This window comes from Microcaecilia unicolor, unplaced genomic scaffold (assembly GCF_901765095.1).
Source record: "Microcaecilia unicolor unplaced genomic scaffold, aMicUni1.1, whole genome shotgun sequence".
In the NCBI taxonomy this organism is placed as follows: domain Eukaryota; kingdom Metazoa; phylum Chordata; class Amphibia; order Gymnophiona; family Siphonopidae; genus Microcaecilia; species Microcaecilia unicolor.
This window is the reverse complement of record NW_021963040.1, coordinates 230,296-250,932: the sequence shown is the minus strand read 5'-3', so window position 1 is coordinate 250,932 and position 20,637 is coordinate 230,296. Positions and strand designations below refer to the sequence as shown.

Below are 20,637 nucleotides of genomic sequence, written 5' to 3'. Positions count from 1 at the left end.
TCTTCCTTTCCTCAAGGCCCCTGCATCTCAGCCACTTTAATATTGTGTGCTACTTCATCACTTTACCCTTCCTAAAAAGATTATAGCCTTATGGTTCAGTCCCATTCATGAAATTCATTGTTATATATATTTTCAATTAATTCTATTAATGTAATTAAAAATTGTTTTTGTTAAGTTGTCTTTTTAAAGATTTTGGGGTCCTTTTACCAAGCTGCAGTAAAAGGGGATCTGCGGTGGGTTGTGTGCATGGATTTGCTGCGCACTGAGGCCCCCGTATACCGCAGCAGGTAAAAAGGTGTTTTTTCTTTGTTTTTTTTTTCCCAAAGGGGAAGTAAATGGCTATACACTAAGTCAGTACATTGGAGCTTGGCCATTTACTCCCAGAGCCCTTACTGCTGGTAAGCCCCCGGTGCTAGAAAAGAAAATGTTCCTAGCACCAGAAATGGCATGTGGTGGAAGCTGGAACCCTCACCAGGTTCCTGAGGAAGCCCAGCGATAGGGCCACTCCATTGCCACAGTAACCCTACTGCGGCTTGATAAAAGGGGCCTCTATGTTTGGTATTTGTTAACTAACAAAAAAAAAATTAACCTAAAGAACAGTGTTACCAGAAATACACATTTATTTCCACTGACCAATTTCTCCTTTCATTCTGCAAGTAGTTTATAAAGAGTTTTGGCAACAAGCAATTTGGAAGGTTGCTTAGCTTAGACTGGAACCACATGGAGAGCTTTTCTCCTCTTGGCTGTATACTGTGTTAAACTGGGTAATGTAGTACCATTAAATATTATGATCCGCTATTTTCTTTCTGCTCAGATCTGGTAAAACAGCTCTACTTCTACTAGAGCGTCTACTAGGGTTACGCAGCGCTGTACAGTTTAACAAAAAAGGACAGTCCCTGCTCAAAGGAGCTTACAATCTAACGGACGAAATGACAAGTTGGGGCAGTCTAGATTTCTTGAATGGAGGTAAAGTGGTTAGGTGCCAAAGGCGACATTGAAGAGGTGGGCTTTGAGTAGGGGTTTGAAGATGGGCAGGGAGGGGGCCTGGCGTATGGGCAAAGCTTATTCCTCTTTCACTTGCTGGTAGTGTAAATGGGTGTTATTGCTCTTCACATGCTTTGAACTTACGTGTTATTCCATGTCTTCTTCCATTCCAGGAGTTTACTTTGAGAAAGTTTTGAAAAGTTCTGACACCTCTTTGTGGGTGAGGAATATTCAAATGTACATATCTGGCATATTGGTGACTTTAATTGGTGTCTTCGTGTCGGACGGTCACCAAATCATTGAAAAGGGGTTTTTCTTTGGCTACACATTCCTAGTCTGGTTTGTGATTTGTAAGTATCTGGAGAAATCATACCATTGTTTTTTTTACAACATTTGTGTGTGGCTGATCTACTGTATTTCTTTGAGGTCCTATCTAGTCAAGTGATACTAAGGAAAATGTTTCATTCTAAACTGTAGTACAATTTTTCAAAGTCCACAAACAGGAAAGAGCCTCTAAGTAGAACCAAGAGCAGACAGGGACCAAAACCGCTTTGGGGGCTGTTTTGGCCCCAGCCGTGCCTTTGGTGATTAACTACAGTTGATGACGTTTCATTTGGCTCATATATAGCCTTTAACCCACGGCAATAAACACATCCTGCTAATCATAGTAACATAGTAGATGATGGCAGAAAAAGACCTGCATGGTCCATCCAGTCTGCCCAACAAGATAAACTCATATGTGCTACTTTTTGTATATACCCTACTTTGATTTGTACCTGTGCTCTTCAGGGCACAGACCGTATAAGTCTGCCCAGCACTATCCCCGCCTTCCAACCACCAGCCCCGCCTCCACCACCAGCTCTGGCACAGACCGTATAAGTCTGCCCAGCACTATCCCCGCCTCCCAACCACCAGCCCCGCCTCCCACCACCGGTTCTGGCACAGACCGTATAAGTCTGCCCAGCACTATGCCCGCCTCCCAACCACCGGCTCTGGCACAGACCGTACAAGTCTGCCCAGCACTATCCCCGCCTTCCAACCACCAGCCCCGCCTCCCACCACCGGCTCTGGCACAGACCGTATAAGTCTGCCCAGCACTATCCCCGCCTTCCAACCACCAGCCCCGCCTCCACCACCAGCTCTGGCACAGACCGTATAAGTCTGCCCAGCACTATCCCCGCCTCCCAACCACCAGCCCCGCCTCCCACCACCGGTTCTGGCACAGACCGTATAAGTCTGCCCAGCACTATCCCCGCCTCCCAACCACCGGCTCTGGCACAGACCGTACAAGTCTGCCCAGCACTATCCCCGCCTTCCAACCACCAGCCCCGCCTCCCACCACCGGCTCTGGCACAGACCGTATAAGTCTGCCCAGCACTATCCCCGCCTTCCAACCACCAGCCCCGCCTCCCACCACCGGCTTTGGCACAGACCGTATAAGACTGCCCAGCACCATCCCCACCTCCCAAACACCAGTCCCGCCTCCCACCACTGAGGCAGGTAGACATACCCGTCGAAACACAGTCCCTTGCAGGTCTTCTATTGGTGCCTTAATAAAGAACTTTTTGGATGATACTCCCCGTGTGGAAATCAGTGCGTTATCCGCTACTCTCCTGTTTGCGTATGATTTTTTCAAAAGCACAAATTTCATCTATTCAAATATAATATAACAGTTCTTTTTTTTGTAATACATTTGATTTTAATGTTTTCATCTTTTGCTTCCCAGTCCTGGCCAGCATGGGAGGCCTCTACACTTCCGTTGTTGTAAAGTACACAGATAACATTATGAAAGGATTTTCTGCGGCTGCGGCTATCGTTCTTTCTACCGTTGCATCTGTGATGCTGTTCGGTTTACAGATAAGTGAGCGCCTCTTTTTTTTTAATTTATCATTGCATTTGTATTTGGTTTGCTTCCATTGTTCCCACTCACTCTGGTAGTGATGTGCCTCTCAATTAATACAAGTGGGGGCCTTTATGTGATGTGGAGTAATATTCTGTTCTTCATGGAAGCTGCAATTCTTTTGATATGACTGCAGCCATTTATTTATTAGGATTTATTTACCGCCTTTTTTGAAGGAATTAACTTAAGGCAGTGGACAGCAAGAATAAGTCAAACACAAGCACTAGAGCAGTAAAAATATTCGAGTATGGCATAGTATACTGTTTACAATGTCAATGTAGTGGAGGAGTGGCCTAGTGGTTAGGGTGGTGGACTTTGGTCCTGGGGAACTGAGGAACTGAGTTGGATTCCCACTTCAGGCACAGGCAGCTCCTTGTGACTCTGGGCAAGTCACTTAACCCTCCATTGCCCCATGTAAGCCGCATTGAGCCTGCCATGAGTGGGAAAGCGCGGGGTACAAATGTAATAAAAAAAAAAAACACAATACGTAATAAAACATTTTAATAGACAGCGTAGGGTGTAAGCAAAGATGGAGCATATAGATAGGTGAAAGAGTAAGAGGAGTTAGAAAATAAGGTGACTAAATAAAGTTGCACATGAGGTCAGAGGGTGATTAAATATTATCTCGGCTAGGGTAGGAGTGGATAAACATGTCTTGCTGCAGTAGGTGCAGCCTGTGCCACTCCTTATATGTGTGTGAAACTAGCAAGTTAGTTACTTTGTCTATTAAAGGCCTGGTTGAAGAGCCACGCTTTCTACCTGCTTCCTGAAGTAGAGATAGACATATGTTAAGCGGAACCTTTCAGGGAGTACATTCCAGAATGTCTCATGTGGGTACATATACGAACCTCGACCAGACCAATATGAAAAAAAATAGTGGAACTCATGAACAAACTACTGAAAACCCAGAACATATTGGCGACAACTGATACACCACCAACTGCAGACAAGTTTGCGCAATACTTCAAAAACAAAACAACAAACACAAGATCAAACCTTGCAAAAAGCACAAATAAATGTCACAGACTACCTACAGGACGGCGAAACACATGACAACCACACCGCAGCAGACAGAATATGGACCATGTTCAAATGACACTATTGACAAAATACGTGCATGCATACAGCCTACTTGACAAATGCCCCAACTACATTATGAAAAACCCACCAGATTGGTTCATAGAGTACCTCCCAGAGCAGATCACATACATGTTTGAAAGAGGTCAATTTCCAGCAGAGAAAGGCAACATAGTACTCATACCTATCTCTAGAAACACTACTAGCAAGATCAGCAAGATCACAAATTACAGACCAGTAGCCTCGATACCACTACTGACCAAAACAATGGAAGGTCTAGTAACACAGCAACTAACAGAATACTTGACAAAGTTCTCAATTCTTCATAAATCCCAATCATGTTTCAGACCACAGCACAGCACTGAAACGGTCATAACCACCCTGATAACAAAAGTCAGAAGCATAATATCCCAAGAACAAAACATATTACTACTACAATTCGACATGTCAAGTGCGTTTGACCTATGTTTTTTGAGGAGTCTGTTTATCCACCCCTCTCTAGACCTCCGCGGAACCCCTTTCCACGGTGAGGTGAAAAGGGGCCCAAAGGAGTGCCTTCGGACACGGAGGTGTAGGGGGGGTGACAGAAGGCGCAGTTCAAATCTAATTCCCATGACCACAACTTTCTGTCTTCTAGGATCTAAGTGAATCTTTGGCTATTTATGTTCCCACATAAAGTCTACATGAGTGAAAGATAATTTACTTATGTGTATATTATTTATGTGAAACAGTTTGAAGAGAAGGAACAGATTGAAACTGAGACTAGAGAAGTTTAGAGATAAAGATAGTTTTATTCTCACCAAGTGAATCTGCCAGCTGTTGCACACATCAGTCAAATTCTGGGTTCAACGGACCGTAGCTTTGCCTCATGGAAGCGTTGGGGAAAGAATCTGATTTTAACTCAGATTCACACCCCTTATATAGTATTTGCAGTCCATACAACTCAATTGGAGAAAGACTTTTTTTCTAATTTTTTTTCATCTATGAATCATACTTAACCGCAGGTCAGGTGCCCACCTGCCCCTCCTTTCTGAGATTACTTAATAACGCCAATTTCCGGACTTGTAAACATCTTTCCTAATATAGAGAGATCAGTTTCTTTGTATCTTGTGACTCTGGGAGCCATCTTATAAGGACAGACTCCATCTTATGAACCAAACTTTTTACCATTTCTGCCATTAATTCCTTCATCTTAACTCTTACACTGAATTTGAAAGTTGTACCAGGTTTCAATAAGACTCACCAAGCAGCATGGGCGTAGACTGGGGGGGGGGGGGGGCGAGGGGGGGCAATGCCCCCCCAAACGCAGGGCCGGCACCAGGCAGCTCTTCCTTCGCCCCGCCCTCTCCCCGTTCCTTCTCCTCCCTCCCTCCGGATCCGTCCCTCACCGACCTGATCTTCGAATCCTTTGTCTGCCCGGCACGCTAGCGCTCTCTCCCCTGCTGGTTCGCGCTTTAAAAATGGCCGCCGAGACTTCCAGAGGCGGCCTCGCGAGACTTAGTCTCGGCGGCCATTTTGAAGCGCGAACCGGCAGGGGAGAGTCAGCGCTTGCGGGCAGGCGAAGAATTCGAAGATCAAGTTGGTGAGGGATGGATCCGGAGGGAGGGAGGAGAACTGGCTCGCTGCGGGGGGGAGAAAGAACAGGGAGAGGGTGGGATGAAGAGAGGGCAGGGGAGAGGAGGGTCACTGCTGGACTGAGTGGATGGAGGGCAGGGGAAAAGAGGGCCACTGGGTATGGGGGCAGGGGAGAGGAGGGTCACTGCTGGACTGAGTGGATGGAGGGCAAGAGAAAGGAGGGCCACTGGGCATGGGGGCAGGGGAGAGGAGGGTCACTACTGGACTGAGTGGATGGAGGGCAGGGGAAAGGAGGGCCACTGGGTATGGGGGCAGGGGAGAGGAGGGTCACTGCTGGACTGAGTGGATGGAGGGAAGGGGAAAGGAGGGCCACTGGGTATGGGGACAGGGGAGAGGAGGGTCACTACTGGACTGAGTGGATGGAGGGTAGGGGAAAAGAGGGCCACTGGGTATGGGGGCAGGGGAGAGGAGGGTCACTGCTGGACTGAGTGGATGGAGGGCAAGAGAAAGGAGGGCCACTGGGCATGGGGGCAGGGGAGAGGAGGGTCACTACTGGACTGAGTGGATGGAGGGCAGGGGAAAGGAGGGCCACTGGGTATGGGGGCAGGGGAGAGGAGGGTCACTGCTGGACTGAGTGGATGGAGGGAAGGGGAAAGGAGGGCCACTGGGTATGGGGACAGGGGAGAGGAGGGTCACTACTGGACTGAGTGGATGGAGGGTAGGGGAAAAGAGGGCCACTGGGTATGGGGGCAGGGGAGAGGAGGGTCACTGCTGGACTGGGTGGATGGAGGGCAGGGGAAAGGAGGACCACTGGGTATGGGGGCAGGGGAGAGGAGGGTCACTGCTGGACTGAGTGGATGGAGGGAAGGGGAAAGGAGGGCCACTGGGTATGGGGACAGGGGAGAGGAGGGTCACTGCTGGACTGAGTGGATGGAGGGAAGGGGAAAGGAGGGCCACTGGGTATGGGGACAGGGGAGAGGAGGGTCACTGCTGGACTGAGTGGATGGAGGGAAGGGGAAAGGAGGGCCACTGGGTATGGGGACAGGGGAGAGGAGGGTCACTGTTGGACTGAGTGGATGGAGGGAAGGGGATAGGAGGGCCACTGGGCATGGGGGCAGGAGAGAGGAGGGTCACTGCTGGACTGAGTGGATGGAGGGAAGGGGAAAGGAGGGCCACTGGGCATGGCGGCAGGAGAGAGGAGGGTCACTGCTGGACTGAGTGGATGGAGGGAAGGGGAAAGGAGGGGCATGGGGACAGGGGAGAGGAGGGTCACTGCTGAACTGGGTGGATGGAGGGCAGGGGAAAGGAGGGCCACTGGGTATGGGGACAGGGGAGGGGAGGGTCACTGCTGGACTGAGTGGATGGAGGGCAGGGGAGAGGAGGGTCACTGCTGGACATGGGTGGATGGAGGGCAGGGGAAAGGAGGGCCACTGGGCATGGGGGAAGGGGAAAGGAGGGTCGCTGGGTATGGGTGCTTGCAGGGCAAAGGGAGAGAAGGGTCGCTGGACATGGGTGGATGGAGGACAGGGGAGAGAAAAGAAATGCTGGACATGGATGGAGGGGAGGAAAGAGTGAGGAAGGAGATGAGATGAGGGAAAAGGAAGAGAGGAGAAAAACTGCACATGGATGAAGAAAATAGGCAGAAGCTGAGGACCAGAAATGAAGAAGAAAGGAGGAAAGGAAAGAAATAAATGGAAAGGAAGCACTGGAAACTGAGTTAAGAGGACAGATAGCAGCAGAATCAGATACTGGACCAGCATGATCAGAAAAACAGTCACCAGACAACAAAGGTAGAAAAAAATTATTTTATTTTCATTATAGTGTTTGGAATATGTTCACTTTGAGAATCAGGTGCTCAACATTAAAAGTTTATATTTACTTATTTATACCCCCCCCCCCCCCCCTAGGCTGTCTCCCCGGCTAAAGCCAGCTCTGCAATTTGGAGGGGGGGCGCAGAGGGGGACCGGGGGGGAGAGTCTGTTGTTAAACATTTACCAGCACACCACTGCCTGCCGCCAAACCCGCTGCCTCTCCGATTCAGTGGCTATCCATCGTCAAACGAACACTGGTTATTCCCAAAAAAGCCAGCTCTTGCTCCCTTCCTTCCTCCATATTAGCATAATTTGCATATACATATATGCAAATGAATATGCTAATATGCCCCGCCCCTTCCTTTGCCCCCCCAAATGAAACAGTCAAACTACGCCTATGCCAAGCAGTCCTGCTATAAGGCCATCATCTGATTTTCAGGCCTAGTCAGTGCTTTTCAGCTGTTTAAGCTATGTAACTTGGCCCATCACTATTCCAGTGGATGGGTCTCAAGCTGGGACACATATTAACACCTAGTAGACCACACCTCACTAATGACACTGCTCGACAACATAGGAATCAGCGGTGCAGTGGCAACATGATTCGATGGCTTCCTAAAGACCAGATCCTACATTGTAAAGATGTCCAACCAAACATCGGCCTCATGGATCTCTGAGTGCAGGGTACCACAGGGCTCGCCAATATCACCAATACTGTTCAATGTAATTATGGCGCCACTTGGAAAAAAAAACCTGGAATTAATGGGTTTCAACCCATTTATATATGCAGATATACATTTCCAAAACAATATTACAAACGTACAGGACAAAATTTAAAAAATGATTGGACCTCATGGAAGAATGGGCAACAACTTTCAAACTCAAACTGAACAGAGACAAAAACCAAATTCCTAGTGAAACAGGCCCTCGGCTAGTAAATCAGGAGACAAGAGGCAAATGATTCCGAAAGCAGGACACCTTTATTGCTAGCAATGGACAGTACTGAGTTTAGTCTCAGGACACTGCCTCCTGAGCGTCATCTGACATTCGGTCTTATACAAATTAGTGATCATGCGCATAAAATACATCACACGTCACACATACACATGCGCAGTACATGCACATGCGCAATACATTAGTAGTTCTGTAGTTCTCACAGAGAAAAGATATGTCAGTTTCATAGCTTTCATAGAAATTGTTACTTTGCAAGAAAATGTAACTTATTGCAGTGTTTCAGCACCTTCACACAATACAGCCTCTATGCGTAGATCACGAGACTGCATTGGCAGAACCTGCTGCCTCTCGAAATTGCTGACCACTAAAACTTGTTATCTGAATACTGGTTAACGAATAAGTACTGCTAGTAAAAAGGTAAACCACCCCAAACTACACACATTTAGTATGCTCATTATAAACCTGAGGTATTGGCATAAGGCAAAAGTGCAAATATGAATACAAAGTGCAGATAGAAAATCCCATTAGTGCAATAGTGACAAATGCAAAAGTCCAAAGTCCAATAATTGTCACATGTGGAACATGCCACAAACAGAGTAAAAGTTCATAGGTAATCTTGGCAGTCCAGTAGTTGCTACACTCCAGTTATCCACTCCTACACTAGTACTATCCAGCCCACACAAACCCACATCCTACCAAAAATTCACAATCAACCAACAAACATGCCACGTCAAAACACAACTTAAAATACTAGGAATCATTCTTGACAAACACCTAACACTGGACAATCAAATATCAGCAGTAACATCAAAATGCTTCAGAACACTATGGAAACCGAGAAAAATAAGAGACGATTTCCCTAGACAATCTTTCCAAATACCAGTCCAATCAATGACACTATCGCAACTAGACTACTACAATGCAGCATACATAGGGTGCAAGGAAAACACACTAAAATCTCTGCAAACAGTCCAAAACATGGCAGCAAGACTGACTGTCAAGAAATCGAAATATGAAAGAGCAACCCCACTGCTTGAAACACTACATTTTGGCTACCAGTCAAGGCAAGAGTATTTTTCAAAGCAAGCACCCTAGTTTTCAAGATAAATGGCAACAATATGCTTAACATGATTGAACTATTCTCAAGAAATGCAAGCCCAGAAAACAGAAACTACCTACTCCTACCCAACTGCAAAAAACACCATCTATAAAAATATATCTACATGGAAGGATTTAGCTACCTGGGTTCCGAATGGTGAAACTCAATACCAAAAACCATAAGAAGCATCACAAATCTCCTCCAGATCAGAAAAGAAATGAAAACCTACCTCTTCAAAAAATTCTACGGCTAATCACAAAGATATTGTTGCCTTCCTTTCAAATGTACCTCTTCAAGAACTGTATGAATAAATATCACCAAAACTCTACCGTTGACCACAAAAGCTACCACTGGCTTTTCCAGTTCAAGTCTTATCTCTTCAAAAGCTCTATGAATAACCACACGAAATATAGATGCCCTCTCAACATTGCACAACACTATTGTAAAGTCCACCAAAATGTACATTGTAAGCCACTTTGAACTGAAACTTGTTTTTGGATAATAGTGGGATAGAAGAATGCATAAATAAATACTAGTACTAAAATAAGTGTTTGAGTCTTGTGCAGATGAGGACAAAGCCTGCAGGGACGGGAACAACCCTTTGTCCCCATGTCATTTTCTACTTCTGTGTACAAAAGAAAAGCGGGACTTGGGGATGGTTGTATCTGATGATCTTAAGGTGACCAAACAGGTAAAACAAAAGGGCAGCGGTCAAAGCCAGAAGGATGCTTGGATGCATAGAGAGAGGAAGGCCAACAGTAAAAAAAAAAAGAGGTGATAGTGCCCTTCTATAAGTCTCTGGTGAGGCCCCATTTAGAATATTGTGTGCAATTCTGGAGACGGCACCTTCAAAAAGATATAAAGTTGATGGAGTTCGTACAGAGGGTGTTTACAAAATTGGTCAGTGGTCTCTGTCATAAAGCAAGTGGAGACAGACTTACAGACCTCGGTATGTATACTCTGGAAGAAAGGTAGGAGAGACGGGATGCATGATAGAAGGGGTCTTTTACTAAAGATTAGCTTGAGTTAGCAGCAGCAGGGCCCATTTTATTCCTATGGGCCCTGCTGCAGATAACGCGAGCTAATCTTCAGTAAAAGATCCCGAGACATTGAAATATGTTTGTGGCATTAATGTAGAGGAATTGAGCCTTTTTCAAATGAAGGAAAACTCCAGAATGAGAGGGATATGATGAAGTTAAGAAGAGCTTATAGGCTCAGGAATAATCTAAGGAAATACTTTGTTATAGAAAGGGTGATAGATGCGAGACAAGGATTGTATCTGAATTCAAAGAAAGCATGGGACAGGCATGTGGGGTCGCTTAGGGAAAGGAGGAGATAGTGGATACTACGGATGGGCACACTGCATGGGCCATTTGGCCTTCATCTGCTTTCATGTTTCTGTGTTTCTAAAATACAGTTGTCTTACTTATTTCCCTTTTTCTTTCAGCTTTAACCTTCATTTTGGGAACACTGCTCGTATGTATTTCCATATATCTTTATGGATTACCCAAACAAGATACTACACAGATCCAGCCAGCGGAAAGTGATCAAAGCGTCAAAGAGAGACTTATTACAGTGTGATATTTCCTATATATATGGACCTCTTAGCCAGTGCCAATCAGATGACATAAGTACTGCCTTAAAAAAAACAAATCGGTAGCCTTAAGACAGTAACAGAAGACGAAATCATGGTACGTCGGTCAAAAGCCCGATGGCAAGGCGGATTACAACTTACTCAGCAGCAACTCTCTAGCATTATCAGTGTGAAGACCCAGTATTACGGAGCTCGCAAAGACGTTTTTATCCAAAGTATTTGACCATCATTAGAAAAGCAAGTTATTTTGAGGTTTTATCTGGGCAATGGGATGCATATATTTTATTTCAAAACTCCCAAATATTGATGGAACAATGGCCAACTCAAAAATGTATTCTCACAGAAATCACTATTGTAAGTCAAACAACTACACTCCACTGTTACAATAAACAGCTGTTTATGTCGAGGAGTACAAAGACCTCAGTGGCCTCCTATCATTAGAAAATCAGTGATAGAGACCTTGTATCACATCTATCATCGGTCAAAAAAATCTCCTTGGTTTAAGATAGCTGAACTTATCTTAAAGTTGCACTGCCAAAACAAATTTTTTTTTTTTTACTGTATCTTACTTATTATTATAAGTATAAAACCACGGCAGGCAACTATATTTTATCTCATACATTTATTGAGCCTTCCCCATGGAGAAGAACTGGCAGATGTAGGGGGGAAAAAAAGAGAGCGAGAGAGATGTGAACAGTTGTTTTCAGGATTTCCTAATCATAGTTGTAAAATTCCTATTTTTGGGGACTTTTTATACTAGACTGATTCCATTGTTGTAAAGGATGAGGCGAAAAATCAAGTTCCGTGTATAATTGTACTACCATGTGTACTACCCTGTTTGTAAAGAAATACATTTCGATATTTTTGTTAAAAGATCAGTTTGTTTTGTTAAAATAGCTGGGTACTTTTGTATACAGCATTAATAGTAAAAATGGTTTCTTAGAATTCAGTGCAGATGTTAGTGCGTGAAAAACATTAAGTTTAATGTTCAAACGTTTTTTATTGACATTGTATCAACACCAACATTGTCATACAAGCTCTGCATATAACGTCCATCCAGCCTCAATCTAATTATACAACAATTGCTAACTAGCATACAGCTTTTGTAAATTTTTGCCAACATTATTACCCCATCAAATATACCAATCCTCCCCCCGCCCTCTCCCATTCCCTCCCTTTCCCCCCCTTTACCCCAGACCCGGATAACCATTCAGTATCAGCCCATGGAGTTCACCCTGTATTTAAAAGTAAACTACGGCCTCTATGGCTTGGACTTTGCAAATAAGGGCCCCAGATAGCCAAAAATGTGACTCTCTTTTTCTGTGAGAACCTAGATTCTCCCGCCTCCCACGACACCAGCTGATGTAACTGGTTTCTCCAGTGCCAGTATGCCGGAGGATCTTTGACCGTCCAGTACTGTAAGATACATTTCCTGGCCAATAGGCTAAACATTAAGTTTAATAGTCATTAATTTAAAAGAGCTGCACTGGCCGAGATGTTTGAAAAACAAGTATTTAAACAAGAAAGGAAGGCCACTTGTCAAGTGATGTTTAGTGATGAGAAAAGGCTTGGCACAGAGGCATCTAAAATTTGGCTTCTGGCACATGCTGCCATGCTACCAAGCAAGAGCGAGGGGTCACCATTGTGGCTGTAACCTGAGGTATGATGAAAACAAAAATGGGAGGAAGGAGAGAACAAATAAATGCTTCATTATTTTTATGATTTGTGTATATTTTACTTTAAAAAGAACAAAAAAAAACTGTATGAAAGGAAATTGCAAGTGCAAAAACTGTTACATAAGTACATAAGAATTGTCATACTGGGAAAGACCAAAGGTCCATCAAGCCCAGCATCCTGTTTCCAACAGTGGCCAATCCAGGTCACAACTACCTGGCAAGATCCCAAAAAAGTACAAAACATTCTATATTGGTTTTATTCCAGAAATAGTGGATTTCCCCATGTTCAATTTAATAATGGTCTTTGGACTTTTCCTTTAGGAAGTCGTCCAAATCTTTTTTAAACTCTGCTAAGCCTTTACCACATTTTCTGGCAACGAATTCCAGAGTTTAATTACACGTTGAGTGAAGAAAGATTTTTTCCGATTGGTTTTAAATTTACTACTTTGTAGTTTCATCGCATGCCCCCTAGTCCTAGTATTTTTGGAAAGAGTAAACAAACAATTCACCTCTACCCATTCAACTCCACTCATTTTTTTATAGACCTCTATCATATCTCCCCTCAGCCGTCTTTTGTCCAAGACCTAGACGTTTTAGCCTTTCCTCATAGGGAAGTTGTCCTACCCCCTTTATCATTTTCGTCACCCTTCTCTGCACCTTTTCTAAGAGAAGGTGGAGGAGTAGCCTAGTGGTTAGTGCAGCGGACTTTGATCCTGGTGAACTGGGTTCGATTCCCACTGCAGCTCCTTGTGACTATGGGCAAGTCACTTAACCCTCCATTGCCCCAGGTACAATGCCACTCATTATTTTATAGACCTCTATCATATCTCCCCTCAGCTGCCTTTTCTCCCAGCTGAGGAGCCCTAGCCGCTTTAGCCTTTCCTCATAGGGAAGTCGTCCCATCCTCGTTATCATTTTCGTCGCCCTTCTCTGCACCTTTTCTAATTCCACTATATCTTTTTTGAGATACGGTGACCAGAATTGAACACAATATTTGAGGTGCAGTCGCACTATGGTGCGATACAAAGGCATTATAACATCCTCATTTTTGTTTTCCATTCCTTTCCTAATAATACCTAACATTCTATTTGCTTTCTTAGCCACAGCAGCACACTGAGCAGAAGGTTTCAACGTATCATCAACGACGACACCTAGATCCCTTTATTTATTTATTTATTTATTATTTATTTACATCAATTTATATACCGTATCTTATTGCTACTGCAAGACAGAACGGTTTACAATTTATAAAAAAAAAAAAAAGCAGTACAATAAGTACAAATTGGACAAACATTAGAACTCCAATCATTACAGGAAAGCACAGCAAACCCAACAAACTAGCTACATAAGATGAAAACAATATAACTCATGATTAATACACAGGAGAACACTGCAGATACAAAATTAAATACATAATATAATCTACACAGACAGATAATACAGTTTTGACTTAGTATATATTACAGATACCCATTTATAACCTTTCTTCCATTATTCTAAATTCTGATCTACATACTCGATAAAGTAGAAGGTTTTCAAAAGTTTCCGAAAATGAAAGTAAGATTTCTCAAGTCTGATCTCTTTTGGAAGGCCATTCCAAAGAGAGGGAGACAGATAGAAAAAAGCCGAATTCCGTGTAGATTCCCATCTAGCCCTAGCAAGAGGAGGAATCACTAACCTGTTATCTGTCAGGGATCTAAGGGTTCGTGTGGCAGTGTAAGGAATAGTTAGATTTGACAGATAGTCAGGATTTAGTGTATAAAAGGCCTTATGGGTCAAGACTAAGGCTTTAAACTTAACTCTTGCTTCAACTGGAAGCCAATGCAGTTGATGTAGCAAAGGTGTTACTCTGTCATCCCTCCGGGCCCTACAAATCATACGTGCTGCAGTATTCTGTATTCTTTGTAATCGCTTCAAGCTAGCTTGGGTGATCCCTGAATATATGATATTACAGTAGTCTAAGCGTGAGGTAATATAAGCAGATGTCAACGTTTTAAGGGAATCCTTACTAATTGAATTCCTAACTGACCGAAGTCTCCTAAGATGGAAAAAAGATTTTTTCACTACATCAGATATTTGTTCCTCGAAAGTCAGAGCAGAATCAATTATAACCCCAAGGTATCTAAAAGATTTCTTGGTCAGTGACTCCTAACATGGAACCTTGCATGACGTAGCTATAATTCGGGTTCCTCTTTCCCACATGCATCACTTTGCACTTGCTCACATTAAACGTCATCTGCCATTTAGACGCCCAGTCTCCCAGTCTCGTAAGGTGCTCTTGTAATTTTTCACAATCCTCCCACGATTTTACGACTTTGAATAACTTTGTCTCATCAGCAAATTTAATTACCTCACTAGTTACTCCCATCTCTAGGACATTTATAAATATGTTAAAAAGCAGCGGTCCCAGCACAGACCCCTGGGGAACCCCACTACCCTTCTCCATTGAGAATAATGACCATTTAACCCTACTCTCTGTTTTCTATCGTTTAACCCACTCTACCTCCTATCCCATGACTCTCCAATTTCCTCTGGAGTCTTTCATGAGGTACTTTGTCAAAAGCCTTCTGAAAATCCAGATACACAATATCAAATGGCTCACCTTTGTCCACATGTTTGTTCACCCCTTCAAAGAAATGTAGTAGATTGGTGAGGCAAGATTTCCCTTCACTAAATCCATGTTGACTTTGTCTCATTAATCCATGCTTTTGAATATGCTCTGTAATTTTGTTCTTTATAATAGTCTCTACCATTTTGCCCGGCACCGATGACAGACTCACCGGACTATAATTTCCAGGATGTCCTCTGGAACCTTTTTAAAAAATCATTGTTACATTGGTCACCCTCCAATCTTCCGGTACCATGCTCGATTTTAAGGATAAATTACATATTACTAACAATAACTCCGCAAGTTCATTTTTCAGTTCTATCAGTACTCTGGGATGAATATCATCTGGTCCAGGAGATTTGCTACTCTTCAGTTTGTAGAACTGCCCCATTATATCCTCCAGGTTTACAGAGAATTCATTAAGTTTCTCTGACTCGTCAGCTTTGAATACCATTTCTGGCATCCATATCCCACCCAAATCTTCAGACCTCCCACCTAGAGCCTGGTGGAAGCTCCATTTGCAACAATAAAAGCCACAAGTATTTAGGATAAGTACTTACTAAAATTTGGACAACAGGATGCTGCAGAGTTTGCCCATTTTTCTTGGCAAAATCATTCAAAATGTTTCCAGCTCAGAAGTATCTGTGGATAGTTGTTATTCTCCGAGGACAAGCAGGACTATAGTTCTCACATGTGGGTGATGCTGCCAACAGAGCCCCGGTGCAGTTGTTGCCCAGCGTTCCTTCAGCTTCTGGAACCTATTGGCGCCTGCCTGGCTCCATCAATTTTGTTTTATCTGTTCAGCTCTTTAGATGTCCAAAATGCAACAAAAGCACCAGGAGCCCTCAGAAATGGGACCCAGTTCTTTATTATTATTTCCGATGTGCACCCGACATGAGACGTGTTTTGGCGCACAGCGCCTGCATTAAACATACACAAAAATTTTTATCAGAACAGTAACACTGAAATACAAACATGATTTAAAATAAAATAAAAACACATAAATATAAAATATATCCTATATAATAAAATGCACCTCCAACATTCTGAAGCTGACTGCATGGCTGAGGCATTCCTGCTTTCTGTATCCATCTCCTGAATTGACATCATGTACTTCCGGGTTCGTCACAAGCAGAAGTGACCAACCACACGAAGTTTCTCGGCTTCAGAATGTTGGAGGTGCATTCTATTAAATAGGATAGGATTGGTCAGTTCCTTGAAGCACAGCCAGAGCTCAGCGTCCTGCACAGTAACGCTCTGACACCAGAGAGGGGGAGAGGTATCTCTGTCACTCACACACTCTCTCACAGTCAATGTCTTTCTCACTCTCACATACTGTCTCTCACACACTCTATGTCTCACACTGTATCACATTCACTCTCTATGTGTCACACAGTCACTCACACACTCTCTTGGTCTCACTCAGTCTCAGTGTCTCACACACACTCTCTCGCACACACTGTATCTGTGTGAAACACAATCTCTCTCTCACACTGTGTCTCACATACGCACTTGCACACACTGTCATTCTCACACACACACTTTCTCTCTCACAGACACACTCGCACCCAGACTCACTCTCTCTCACACACACTTGCACATTCACTCTCTCTCACACACAGTCACTCTCACATACACTCTCAAACATACACACTCCGAGGAAAACCTTGCTAGCACCCGCTTCATTTGTGTCAGAAACGGGCCTTTTTTTTACTAGTTTAAAATAAAAAGTATTCTAATCTACAGCGTTAACTATTTTGTCATAGAGCTGTGTAAAGAATATGATTTACATGTTAATGATCCATATAAAAATGATCAATTTAAGATTAAATAAAGATCAATTTTGTTGATATAATGAAAAATGATACGTGAATAAGAGCACAAACGCTTCTTCATGCTCTGTGATACGTGTCCCATTTCTGAGGCCTCCTGGTGCTTTTGTTGCATTTTGGACTTTATTTTGTACATTGGACCCTCTCTGTACTGTTTTCAGCTCTTTAGATGTGCCTCAGTCATCTCTGGCATGCAATTTCTCCAGTTTTTTTTTTTTTTTTTTTTTTTTTAAACCTAGCCTTCCTTTCCTATTTTTATTCCTGGAAGTAGTGCAGGACCCTTCTTGTATTATTTTGTTTCCCTTTTTCTAAGTTTTTGCAGCACTTTTAAGTTTTCTTTGTTTTTTTGTGGCCTACTTAGGCTTGAGCACTAGTTGCAAAACAAATATATATGTATTTGATGTCTGTGTGACCCAGGGGCGTAGCCAGACACCCAATTTTGGGTGGGCCTGGGCTCAAGATGGGTGGGCAGAACTCCACCCTGTCCCACAAGTGATTTGGTTTCTCCCTCTCTCGTCTGCATGTCATATATATGGTCTCTCAAACATCTCCCCTCCCCCACATTCCTTTTAAGCCTTCCCTCTGATGCAATTTCCTGTTTCCGCATAGGCAGGAATACATCAAAGAGAAGGCTGTGGGGCCAGTGCGAGCCGTATGTATCAGTTGCTGCTCGTTGCAGGTGAAGATCTGCTATTTACAAGGTATGCAGGAGGGGCAGTTGTTGGAAGTTTTCGGTTGGTGAGGCTTGGGAATCCCTGCCAGCCACATCATAGGTGTGCTGCTACTGGGTGGGCTCCCTTGGCTACGCCACTGGTGTGACCATATTTTTGAAAATGAGGCCACACAGACATTCATGTCCTTGATTTTTCTTTGTTGTTGCTAAAGTTGGATGCTCCACTATGAAAAATGGCTATCATGATGGATGTTTTCAGTTCAAAAATGTCCATCTCACAACCATAATGAAACAGGAAATCTAGATGTTTTTCCTATTTGAGTATGGCTGTGAGATGGATGGGTTTTTTGGACTTAAAGACTTTTTTTTAAATGCCCCTCTATACCAACTTCCCACAGTTTTATTCCTTATAATAATTTCTGCTATATAACATGATATTTATGTCAGGCTCACCAGTCTGTAATTTCCCAAATCAACATTAGCGTTATGTTAGCCACCCTTCAAGCTTCAGGTACCGTTGATGATTTTAATGATGTTATAGATTACTAATAGTAGACCTGCAGTTTCATTTTTTAGTACTCTGGGACAGTGGCGTTCCGGGGGGGGGGAGGGGTGCCACGCGCGCGCCTGTCCTCCATTTGTTCCATGTTTCTTCTCTGCCCCGGGACAGATTACGTCCTGTTCCGGGGCAGAGAAGAAGCATGGAACGAACGGAGGACAGGCGCGCACGCGGCGCCCCCCCCCCCCAGCGGCATGCATCCGGAGGGGGGGGTTCCTTCGCGAGGGGTGTCCTTTTTGCCGGCGGGGGGTCGCGCTGCATCCGGGGGGGGGTCGCGCTGCATCCGGGGGGCGGCATTGGCAATCCGCCCCAGGTGTCAGCCCCCCCTAGGAACGCCACTGCCCAGTCCTCAGGTACCACCTGGCCACTTGGGTTTTCAGGATATCTACAATGAATGTGTACGTTTGTTCTTATTTACATCTTCCTCAGCAGTTGACAGTGTTAATTTGCAATCTTTTGTCTGATTTTATTTAAAGACACCTGCTCTGTTATGGTCTGGGTATCCCGATAGTGAGGTTGCACTACAATCTTCCCTGTTTTGGTGTTATCTTTGAAAGATACCTTGTTCCGGACCATGCATTTTTGAATGAGGACTTGTACTAATGTGAATTTCATTCTGGGCGTCTTTCCTTCCCATAGGAAACGAGATGAAACCTTCTAATGCTGTATGTCTTTTTTTAGTGAGTTTTATGGGCAAATACTGAAACAAATATAGCCACTTGGGGGCATCATCATCTGGACTAGTTGAATCCTCCCACTGCCAAGGGAAGGCGAGATCAGCCCATCAGAAAGCATTCCATTTTCCTCCATATAACCAAACTTTAATGTGGCTCCTGTAGCAAGGGCCCCAGAAAACACACAGCTAAATATCAAAATCCAGACCCCAGGGACCTAATATATAGACAACTGGAGGTAGCTGGGCTGCATCTCTCGATCAGTGCTGAGCCTGGATTCAATGCTGGGCCGTTTCAGGTGACCGGCGTTGAATATCTGGGTGTATTTTGCCTGGTTTAAATTTAACCGGCCAAGCCGATACTTAGCACTAGCTGGTTAAGTTTAAACTGGCCAACAATATACCTGCTATTTTCATGGCCACATCTGCCCCCTAAACTTACCCTGTTGTCTCCTACTGAATATCAACAGCACTTAGCAGGTAGCTGCTCATATCGTGCAACATAACCAGCTATCTGCTACGCTCACTGGCGATATTCAGCAGGACTGGTTAAATCCCTCTATATTTCAAAAATGTAATTAATTCTATCTTCTTCTTGTATCCTATGCAACTAATGGATTGAAAACCGGCAAAAAATCTATCATCATTATTCTTGATTTGTCCATTAACATGACACCCACATCAGTTACGGTATATTAATTGTTGATTTATTTATCTTTAAAAAATTTGTTTTTATTATTTTGAATGTTTTTAATTAATTCTTTTTTCTAGTCACAATCACTGGTGCATGCTTTATTAACTCACATTTTTTTTTGATTTGTTCTTTTAAAAACACATCTTTTGTACACTTTTTTACAATTTTGAAATTTACAACCCCATATTACATACATCTTTTCTTTTCTCTTTATTGTATATATATGATAATTTTTATTATTCAATTTACATTTATTATTAGGTATATTTCAAATTTTAAACCTCAAAATTAATTTTCATACATAGTCATACAAGATTATTTCTATTTATGATTATTTTATGATGTTTTACCCATAGAGTACATTATTTGACCCCTGAAGTAGGCGCTTGCATGCGTCGAAACACGACCCGTGTCGGGTCCTTCTTTTATTTATATCAATAAAGACTGTTGGATTCCTGTCTTCAGTGTTGAGTCGTCTTTGGTCAGCCTCTACGTTTGCCTGCTGTGATTCTTCATCGTAGAGGATTTCCCTGTTCTGTATTTTGTCACAGGGGGCTTCTGCTGGCGGGGCTTGGGGACATCTGCCAACCAAAGCAGCAGACTGCATCTTAATTTTGGGGGGCCCTGTTTAACCTACTACCAGTAAATCTTATTAGACAGGATGCAGGGCTAAACCTTCAGGGTGCTTGTCTCCTGGATGTACTAATTTGAGTTCTTACCTGTTCCAATAGTCACAGGAAGAGATACACCAGAGGCCAATTATAAATTTATCAATGAAGCAAATTTATTGTAAATGTTAGAATAGACATCTGATTGCTAAATTTATCAATTATGATCACAGTGTCTTAATATTAAATGCAAAGAGAGTCTCTTCCTGTGATAGGAACTTTAAGCTAACTCAGAAGCAAGCTGCTTTAGAGTCAGAGGAAGT

General features: G+C 43.5%; 1 protein-coding gene across 2 annotated transcripts in view; it reads left to right on the top strand.

Moving 5' to 3' along the window:
* Positions 1 to 12,840, top strand: part of SLC35A1 (solute carrier family 35 member A1) — a 35,570-nt gene extending 22,730 nt beyond the window's left edge. Inside the window, exons 5-7 of one of the 2 annotated variants that reach the window (XM_030188630.1) lie at positions 1,158 to 1,334; positions 2,711 to 2,845; positions 10,845 to 12,840. In XM_030188630.1, coding sequence (XP_030044490.1) covers positions 1,158 to 1,334; positions 2,711 to 2,845; positions 10,845 to 10,978 — 446 coding nt within the window. In that variant the 3' untranslated portion in view covers positions 10,979 to 12,840. The remainder of the gene's footprint in view (positions 1 to 1,157; positions 1,335 to 2,710; positions 2,846 to 10,844) is intronic. The other variant, XM_030188631.1, reaches the window with a different exon arrangement.
* Positions 12,841 to 20,637: the final 7,797 nt, after the last annotated feature.